The sequence below is a fragment of the Microtus ochrogaster genome, unplaced genomic scaffold, assembly GCF_000317375.1.
Source record: "Microtus ochrogaster isolate Prairie Vole_2 unplaced genomic scaffold, MicOch1.0 UNK1, whole genome shotgun sequence".
Lineage (NCBI taxonomy): Eukaryota > Metazoa > Chordata > Mammalia > Rodentia > Cricetidae > Microtus > Microtus ochrogaster.
Genome location: NW_004949099.1, coordinates 4,211,443 through 4,221,794, shown reverse-complemented (window position 1 = coordinate 4,221,794; position 10,352 = coordinate 4,211,443). Strand labels below are relative to the sequence as shown.

The 10,352-nt window shown below is 47.1% G+C and overlaps 1 protein-coding gene across 3 annotated transcripts; it reads right to left on the bottom strand.

The window, feature by feature from the left end:
- Positions 1 to 223: 223 nt before the first annotated feature.
- Positions 224 to 3,159, bottom strand: CUNH3orf22 (chromosome unknown C3orf22 homolog). 3 transcript variants are annotated; one of them, XM_005364864.2, is made up of 4 exons: positions 2,787 to 3,159; positions 2,080 to 2,194; positions 1,634 to 1,762; positions 224 to 578 (listed from the first exon to the last, which is right to left on the bottom strand). In XM_005364864.2, the coding sequence occupies exons 2-4, from the start codon at positions 2,166 to 2,168 to the stop codon at positions 374 to 376; spliced, it is 423 nt and encodes a 140-aa protein (XP_005364921.1). In that variant the 5' UTR covers positions 2,169 to 2,194; positions 2,787 to 3,159; the 3' UTR covers positions 224 to 373. The 3 variants fall into 3 exon arrangements, with proteins under 3 accessions (XP_005364921.1, XP_005364922.1, XP_005364920.1); XM_005364865.2 differs by having other exon boundaries at positions 2,776 to 3,103; XM_005364863.2 differs by having other exon boundaries at positions 2,080 to 2,223; positions 2,776 to 2,893.
- Between the last annotated feature and the right edge of the window lie 7,193 nt (positions 3,160 to 10,352).

Below are 10,352 nucleotides of genomic sequence, written 5' to 3'. Positions count from 1 at the left end.
GTGTTGAGTTGGCTTCGTACTCTTGCTATTCCCAGCTAGCAGAATGACTACTGTTATTGTCCCAGTACCTTGGCTAATGTGTGCACGCATGTATCTGGATAAAGTTCTAGAAGTGTCATTTGCTCTTTTGAATCTTTACTCCAAGGCCTCAGAATAAATATTATACCCATTTTTAAAATGGGAAACTTCCAAACAGAAGTGGACTGCAAAATCTGCAAAGTTTATTGGTGCTGTGCGATTTTTGCATGTGGGGTGTGGGCCACTCCTGGTTTTTGGTGGGCTACAAGGCTGTTCCCCTTTACAAGGATCTTTGTGACAGCTACGTAGAGCAGAGAGAAGGTGGCTGAGAAAGAAGCCATGGAGAGTGGACGTTCTAGTAAAAGCTCTCAGATGGCCCTGAAGCACCACTGGTGTAGGGCTGGTCAGCACTGGTCTTGAGAGGAGGCAGCTTGCTAAGGTCTTGTCTAGGGAAACGGACGTGCAGTAATTTAAGCTCCCAGAGGTTACACAGTGGAGGATGTGGAGGAGGCTGTGAGCAGCAACTGAATGGCGGCGATGTAAAGTCCGGAGCTCCGACTCTAGAGAAGCCACATGGAACCACACGTGACCCAGGGAATCCTGCAGGTCCAACCAGCCAGGGCAGACAGGACCGTATCTGGGAGGGCTTTTGAAGGATGTCTCTAGCCAGGCCTGTCCCAGGCCCATATGCAGCCTCTGTAGCTAATGACTGCCAAAGAAGCACAGGAACTCTACTCCTGCTCTGCTCATCCAGCCTTGGAAATCCAGGTTAGACACAGCCGATTTTGAATGCTCCATGGTCCTCACGGTGTACCCTAGTTCTGCCCATCCACTGAGGGAGCCTTGTTGGTCGACAAGCTCAGCTAAGTCATGGTTATTTTTCTTCTGTAGTTACTACCACCTGAGACCTAGCTCATCTGGAGACTGTCCTCACTGTGAGACTGGTCCCTCCCACCCGTGACTGGCTCCTCTTACCTCCTGGCCTGAGGCTGGGTCCTTGCTCTCTCCTCACCCCTTAGGGTACCTGCAAGTGCAGTCCCCCTACACCGGGCTTCTCCTTCAAGGTCCCTGTTCCTCCTTTACCTTGCTCCTTCTCCTTTATCTGTGCCCTGGGCCCCACATCTGGCCTTCTTGACTGGACTCCCAGAAAGAAGCAGGCACAGGTTCAGAGCTAGAGGACTGCATGGGGCTGGGGTTTCTCTGCTTGCACCCTACTCCTCTGTTCTAATGTAGTGGGTTGGGCAGTCTCAACATGCATTTCCTAGCTGCTGAGCCCTGGCTGCTCCTCCTGCTCGGGGAAGAACTAATTTCTCACAGTGGTTGAACTGATGCATTGGGGTAGGACTGGGGTGCCAGGGTACCGTTTGCCAGTTAACCTGGAAGTCCCTCAGGATGGAGCAGCCTGTCTACCATGCCTGTGTACAGGCAGCACTTACAGTCTGGTGGAGTCTCTTCCTGCACCTCTGTTTAGGATGGAGCACTGTAGTCACATGTCTGCTGACTCTCTGAGAGGGCCTGTCCAAAAGTGACTGAGGTTTCCCTGGATAGGACGGGGTATGTCGATGAGATATTTGTCTGTGTGTGGCCATTGAGGGCAGCCAAGTACAGAACTTACCCTGGGAGGGGAATGGACCGTGTTGGCACCAGTTTCTTCTGTAAGGGCAGCTGGTCCTTCAGCAACCCTTTGCTCTTAGCCTTCCAAGACTGTGGGGAATCTCGGCTGGGCTCCGTCAACCACGATAACCTAGAAGGGCCCTTGAGTGTTTAAGTCCTGCAGCCAGCCGCCCACAGGAGTTCATACCTGGGCCTTCCTATGTGTCTGGCCTCATACCCAGTGATTTACAAAGCCTTTGTTCCACCCTTTGGCTTCCCTGGCCTGGGACAGAAGGTGAAGAAGGGAGGGGCCAGATTGTTGGCCACAGCAGTGTTCCTAGGGGCTCCATGGACTAGAGTCTTTCTCTCCTTCTGGCTCTAGCTCCTCAGAACGCCTGTGTCTGGAGACTTGGGAGCAATGTGGGGGCTGCGACAGAGCTCAGTCCTAGGTGTCTAGGCATCTTGTACCTGTAAGGAAACTTCTTGATGAGCTTCTCATGTGTCTTGATTTTGTGTCTCTTATACCGGAGGGGCTTCTTGAGGCCTCTTGATTCCATCACAGACGGGGTCAGGCTGTGTCCTCCTCAGTCATGGGTAGAAAACAAGAGGAAGCTGCCAGAGCAGAGGCAAGAGTAGGAGATCGTACGTCATATCTGTGGAGCTCATTTGACTTCCCCACTGGTGGAGAACATTGTTATTGCCCCACTTTTCATGGGAAGGGAAGCAAGAGCCACAGCAGGTGAACTGCTTTGTTTGCTTCCACCCGATAAAAACAGGAATGCTGCACTTCCAGAATAGCCCATACAATCCTGAATAGTCCTGATGATTCAGAATAGCCCAGACGATCCAGAATAGCCCAGACAATCCTGAATAGCCCAGACTATCCTGAATAGCCCAGACTATCCTGAATAGCCCAGACGATCCTGAAAATCCCTGACAATACAGAATAGCCCAGACAATCCTGAATAACCCAGACAATCCAGAATAGCCCAGACGATCCTGAATAGCCCAGACAATCCTGAATAGCCAGGGTGTCAGGAGTTCCAGCCGACTGCCATCCGTTCACACGATGGCCCTGTCAGCTGCTGTTTCCTCTAGGGCAGGGGCCACTGCAGAGTCCAGGGAACCTTTTGACCCCATGACACCCATCCCAGGCATGTTTACCGGCATCTTACAGCAGTAACTGTGACATCTCTAAGGCAATGGGACTGTCCACACAGGCTAGTGGAGCTCACCAAGGCAGCCTCACTTAAATCTTGAATGTGGATTAGGACTTGGATCACAAAGCCCTAAAATTGCTCCTGTCCAGGCAGTTGTAAGAGGGAGAGCTGCTGTGGCCCCATGGACTCCAATGCCACACTCAGAAACCTTGGTCAGATGGGAGGCCAAGGTCCGGGGTGTTCTGGGAGCAAGCAAACCAACAGAGCTACACATTGGCGCACAGGCTTAGGTGACACCACAGGGCTTGATTCTGACCATGGTTCTGTGTGCCAGGGTACCATGGGAGCCATAACCCCATGACTTAGGGCTAATAGGGCCCACAGGCCCATTGGAAGGTCAGAAGCCTCTGAGGTCACAATCAGTGACAGGGTAGCTGATGACATCTCTCACAGCAGCTGAGGGTAAGTATACCAGCACAGGAGATCTGCTGGGGAATCTTATCTTGCTAACTTAAGGGGGGGAGGGAAGAAGGGAGGGAGGGAGGGAGAGAGAGAGAAGGAGAAAGAAGAAGAGGGAGAGGAAGGAAAGAAAGTGAAGAGGAGCCAGGCAGCAAGATGGGCTGAGAGGTCTGGAGATTTGGTCAGTGCTGTCAGGAGATGCCCAAGAGTCTGGAAAGCCAAATGGGCTGTTTCTGGTGACTCAATAAGGGTTATCAGGAGCTTGATTCCCAGCAGGCTGCTCAAATCCTTAAGCCGAGATTTAGGCTTTCTCCCCTGTCTCCTCTGGGCCAGAAGAGCCTCCCAGCTTCTTAGACAAGTGTCTTGAAGGGAACAGCAGGAAAGCCAGGTGAGGGTGCTGAGAGTTTGAACAGAAGACACTGCTTCTTCACTGGGACCATGTTGTGGGAGGTCCTTCCGCTCCTCCAGCCAATAGCCGCTGAGATACCAGCCCATTGTGGCATGGTCTTTCTCTTTAAAAAAGCAGCCACTTCCCTCCTCTCTCTCTCTTTGCTTCCTGCTCCATTTCCGGCGACTAGACTCCTTCCTGATTGTGCAGAGGGCTGTTGTCTGGGATGGTGATCTGTAAGTTTTTTCCCCTTTAAATAAATACCACCCTATTAATCATAATTCCAAACTGGTGTGGGATTGTTTGTGACTTAACGCCTTCAGGACCACCTTACAGTGGCTGGGGTTGGCAGAGTGGTCTCAGAGTGCAGAGAGCCAGATGAGAACACAGCTCTTACAGTCTGGTGGTTCAGACTCTCCAAAAGGCTCATGTGCCTCAGTGTGGTCTCCAGCACTGCCATCCATCACGAGAGGCGATTAGATCATGAGAGCTCTGAAGTGATTGAAGGGTCAGCCCACTGATGAATTCATGATTTGATGGTACCATTGGGGAAGGATAGTGGAAACAGAAGCTGGGCCTTGCTTTGAGGAAATAGGCCACTTGGAGTGGCATTTGTGTTCACAGCAACGGTAACTCTAATTAAGACCAAACTTGGTACTAGGAGTGGGGTATTGCTGTGAGAGGCCTGACCATGTGTTTTGGGAAGGACTGTGGAAGGACTGTGGAACTTTAGAAAACTACTGAGTGTTGAGATCTCAGTGGGCTATTGTGTGGGAGCTTGGAAGATAGTGTTAGGAGCAGTGCAGATGATGGAGGCCTAGTGTGAAGCTTCAGAGGGAAGCAAATACTCTATATGGCCATATGTGTGAAGAATCTAGTTTCTGGGCAGCTGGGCCTCAAGAGTCACCAGGGCTTTAACAAGAGATTGGCCCCCCTGAAGTGAAACCTTTGCTTTACTGGGACAAGTGATGCTGGTTAGCCAGAGCTGAGAAGTGAGCAGTGATTAAGAAAAGACCAGTGGTGGTGCACACCTTTAACCCCGGCACTTGGAAGGCAGAGACAGGTGGATCTCTGTGAGTTCCAAACAAGCCTGGTCTACAAGAGCGAGTTCCAGGACAGGCTCCAAAGCTACAGAGGCTCACTTATTTAAATGATTAGAATGATTAGTCATCAGGAATTGGCACTATTGCAAGTATTAGAAGGATTAGGAGGTGTGGCCTTGTTGGAGGAGGTGTGTTTCTTGGGGTGGGCTTTGAGGTTTCAAAAGCTCATGCCAGGACTAGGCCTGCACTCTCTGCCTGAGAATCAGAATCAGGATGTAGCTCTCACCTACTTTTCCATGCTTATTGCCATGCTTGCTGCGTGCTTCTCACCATGATAATGATTATGGCCGAAGTCCTTGAAACTGTAAGCCAGCCCCCAATTATTAAATGCTTTCTTCTATAAGAATCACCTTGGTCGTGGTGTCTCTTCACAGCCACAGAGCAGTGACTAAGACAGAGTGTGTGCTTCAGGCTCTAAGGGCAGTAGACCCTGGGCCAGCTGGTGGCCTCGTTTCCTTCATATGCAGATTTCTGTCTTCTTCTAGCTGAGTATTGAGCTCTGAAGATCTAAAAGAAAGCCTCTGTGTGGAGAGCACGGTGGGGCCAGGTAAACCAAGGCTGGCCAGTCCTGAGGCCCAGTGCATCAGGTCTCACAGGCTGATGCAGGTCAAGAAAAGCCCCAAAGAGAAAAGTGACGAGACCGCATATGCATTTTGGAAATAGACCTCTAGGAAAAAGACAGCATCCTCAACAAATGGTGCTGGCCAACTAGATAGCTGCATGTAGAACAATGCAAATAGATCCATATTTATTACCCTGCAAACAACTCAACTCCAACTAGATCAAGGACCTCAGCATAAGGTCATATACCTTGAATCTAAAAGAAAAAGATGGGAATCATCTTGAACTCACTGGCACAGAAAAAGAACTCCTGAACAGAACACCAATAGCAGAGGCACTAAGAACAAAAATAAATGGGGCTTCATATTGAGGCCCTCTGAGTACCAGCCTCAGCATCCCCTTCAGGGTTCAGAAGAAGACTTACAGCAGGCATGGGACTTAGATCTGAGGGCAAAATGAACTCACCACTATGCACTATTCTGCATCAGTTTCTTTATTCTTCTCCTGCTGTTCTATTCTGTAAAGTTTCCCATTTATACACACACAAAACAAAGACAATTCTCTGAGCTTGGACGTTTTTTTTAATCTTTGAAGGTCCCAAATGTGATCTATATAAAAGACTTCTTTCCTGACTGCGTATCTTGCCAAATGGAAGACAGTGTGGGGAAGTGGCTTCCAATGTATCTCAGGGAACGAAGTGGAGCTTAGACTGTGGAACCTACGATTATGAACTGACTAAATTTCCCACTAGAGGTCCCTCAGAGTGGGGTGGGATGACCCAACATACCAGTACATGGGAAAGAGTTGTGCCTAATAATACATACTTTGCTGAATCTTGTGCCAAGGAAGAGTGCTTATGGCTTCACAAGATAACCAATGTGAGAATCAGTCAATATGCAAAAGGTGGTAAGCCCAGCACCTTGCGAACTGGGTTTGCCTCCATCAGAATGCATTCATTCTGGTGGATCAGCCTTCTGCCTTATCAGCTGCAATCTCACTGCATGATTCCTGCAGATTGCAGCAACCTCATGAAACTGAAAAGCTTCCATATGACAAAGGACACCATCATTAGAACAAAGTGGCAGGCTACAGAATAATAAAAGATCTTTACAAATTTGTGCATCTAATAGAGGGCTAATATCTAAAATTTATAAAGAACTAAAAGAACTGGACACCAAGAAAACAAATAACCTAATTAAAATGACATACAGAACAAAGCAGTTCTGAAAAAAATGGAACACAAATTTCTGAGTAACACTTAAGAAATATTCAGCATTCTTGGTCATTAGAGAAATGCAAATAAGATCCTTGAGATTTCATCGTATACCAGTCAAAATGGCTAAAATCAATAAAACGACAGTTCATGATGGCAGAATGTGGGGGTAAGAGGAACATCCATTGCCGTTGGGAGTGCAAACTTGTACAGCCATCGTGGAAATCAGTATGGTGGTTCCTTAGGGAGCTGGGAATAGATCTACCTCAAGATCCAGCTATACCACTCTTAAGCATATATCCAGCCAAAGGACTCTACATCCTACTGCAGAGACACTTGCTCATCCGTGTTCATTACTGCTCTATTCATAACAGCCAAAAACTGGAAATAATCCAGATGTTCATAAACAGATGAATAGATAAAGAAAATGTGGGTACATTTACACAATGGAGTATTGCTCAACTGTTAAAAAGAAATCATGAAGATTTCAGGTGAATGGATGAATCTAGAAAAAAAATCATTCTGAGTGAGACAGGTAACTCAGACCCAATAGGACAAATATGATATGTATTCCTTTATATGTAGATGTTAGGTTTTAACCCTTTGATAGGAGTGCTATTACTTGAATAATCCCAGAGTTTGGGTATAAAGGCATTGAGTAGGGGATCTTCCAAGGAAGGGGAAATAGGATGCATAGTCATGGAGAGATGGGAAGGGGACTGGAATGGGAGGATTAAACAGAAAGGAGGGAGGAAGTGGGGAAAGGGAAGGAATATGGTGAGGGACAGTTAACACTCAGGGCCATTGGAGAGGTCATATGGAAACCTCCTGCAGTAGAAGCTTCTTTATGTATATGAAAGAAATCTAAATGAAATCACCAAATAACAGTGGAGACAAAGCCCCCAATGGACATCTTTCACCACCAAATGAAACCTCCAGTTCCATTAATGTGTTATATCTAATTGAGTTGTTATGCAACAAACAACTCAGGTTGTTGCTTGATTGTTTGGTTGTTGCTTGTTTGCTTGATCGCTAAGGCTATTGGTTGCTCTCTGCAAACTGATGGTGAAGCCATATTGCTGCAGATACACCTACATATCTCACTGAACACGGAGAAGTTGAACTGGTGTCTACTAAGAGCCTTCACGCCTACTGACTAGTGTTCATGGTGCTGGAAGGTAGTCTACAAGCTACCAGAGGAGACAGCTAAACATTAGCCCAGCTACAAACCCTTCATCTATAATGGTTGTAGAAGTTAGCTCAATTTGGGAAATAACCAGGCTAGCTAAAAGATAAACAATTATATTTTTACTTATTATAAGGGGAAGAACTCACGAGACAGGAACGAGAAGTCCAAGCTCAGCTGTACTGCGAGGGAGCCACAGAGAGAGAGCACCTGAGCCATGAGCCCGTTTCTCTCCAGGCCCCAGAAAGCCACACCCTAACTTGGTCCCACCTCTTGATGATAATTGGTTAATAAAGCTTCCCCAACAAATGGTGACCAGGCTGCATGATATGCTGGTGAACAATGGCACAAAAGTTGAGGGAGGCTCCAAGTCCACTATCTTCGCATTTAAGGCCCTCTCCAAGCAAGTCCAATATCTGATTGCATTTAAGGCCCACTCCATGATGTGGAACCCATGCCTGACACTGCTTGCGTGGCCAAGAATCTGAGACTAGATACTCATACACATGGAGGAAAACCAAATGCTACTGTCATGCTACAGGAACATAGCAATAGAATGACTCCTAATGACATTCTGTTATGTCCGTGATCAGTACGTTCCTCATCCATCATCAGAGACACTTCCTCCTGCAGTAGATGGGACAAATACGAGACTCAGAACTGGAAAATGTGCGGAAAGTGAGAAACCCTGGATACTCTAAACAGGACGGCTTTCTCAAACCCTTCCCCTCAGGGCTCAGGGAGCTAAGCAGAAGAGGAAATGGAAAGACTGTAAGAGTCGGGAGGGATGGACACACCCAGCAAACAGTGTCTTTCAGACACGGCAGGACTGATGAACATATGAGCCCCCTGAGACTGTGGCAGCGTGCACAGGTTTGCACAGGTACAAGCGAGATGGGGTCTGTGCTGAGAGGGAAAGCAGACATGAACCCCCATCCCGAGCCTAGAAGCTATCACCAACGACAGCTGCTCACAAAGGACACAATTTGTTTTCTCCAATGGTGTTTCACTCGGTATACAAACCACACTTAAGGGAGGCCCTATGTCTATCAGCAGATGGCCAACACAAACAAATTCATTTCAATGGCAGTTTTGGAGATTTTCTTGCCTCATATGATTTGGGTGGTTTTTTTTTTGTTGTTGTTGTTTTCTATTCTTTATCTTACTGGCCTTTTGTTGTGGAATATTAATTTAACTAGGCAAAGATGTGCTACTTTTGTTAATGCTGCATTTATGTCACCTTGCCTGCCTAAGGCACCTGATTGGTCTAATAAAAAGCTGAATGGCCAATAGGCAGGAAAAGGCTAGGTGGGGCTGCCAGGCAGAGAGAATGAATAGGTGGAGAAATCCAGACTCAAGAGGAACCAGAGGACTGAGAGAGAGAAGAAGGAGGAGAGCATGAGGGAGACACCCAGAGTAAGAAACCAGACACATGCCAGCCAGCAGACACAGAGAAGCAGTGAAAGTAAGATATACAGAAGTAAAAAAAGGCAACGGTCCTTGAGGCAAAAGGATATAAATAGAAACGGGTTAGTTTAAGTTAAAAGAGCTAGCCAGAAATGAGCCTGAGCTAGGCTGAGCATTCAAAACCAATCTCTGCGTCATGATTTGAAAACTGGTGGGTGGCCTAAAAGAAAAAAAGCCTGGTACAGTCTTTTGATTATATATTATGGTTTTGATTATGTGATTTTTATGGTGTGTGTATGTATACATGCATGCATGTGTTTATATGTTCCTCATACTTTTTTCTTTATAATTTTCTATTTTTTTTGTTTTACTGTGGTTCATTTTTTCCTGTTTGTTTTCCATACATAAAGAAGGTGAGGGCTTGTAAGGGAGTGGGGATTGGGAAGAGGGTTGGCAGTGGGAAGGGTATGGGAACAGATCAGAGAACAGAAGCTGTGATCAGAATATAATGTATGAAAAAGTATTTTCAATAAAAACATAAAATGTACGAGGGAAAATTAAAAAATACACAGACATCAACAACACACGTAAAAATAAGCAAAATATCCAAGGCTCTGAGCTTGTATCTAGGGCTTACCATGTAAGGAGTTAGTAGGGAATAGGCAGTTATGGAAGAGGCCATAGGGAGAGAGAGAAACTTCTCACACAGTGGATGGACCATGAATGAAGCCAACAGACAACACTCCTGCTTGGGAGCTGGGATTATCTCTTAGAGTCATGGAGCATCCGGATCAAGGAGATGAAGTAATGGGAGAGGGAAGGAGGGAACAGAGAAAGAGAAAGAGGATCCAAAGGGGAAGTCTAGGGGCCCTACAAAAGACTGACCCAGAATCCACAGGATAGTCTACCAGCTCTGGAGACTCCAGCCTTCTAGACAGAGAACATTCTGCCTTTTGCTTTCTGCCCCGGTAAAGAGCTCTTTGACCTTTCTAAGCCTCCAGGTGTCCAGCTTTTCCTTTGCCTCTGGGAAGAACCTGGACTCCTGGCAGCTGCTCCATCTCACCGACACCTGTGACAACCAGACTTGAGCTGCCCTGACACGGAATCCACTGACTGTTTACTCAGGGACCCCTCTCTAGTACCCCTAGGTCTTCTCTTGGGAGCCTCTTAAAGTCCCCCGAGAGACAAGAGTCCACCAATCTCTGTCCAGAGCAAGGGCGAAGAGCCAGCAGCCAGAGTTCTGGGGCTAGAAAGGGAGAAGAGG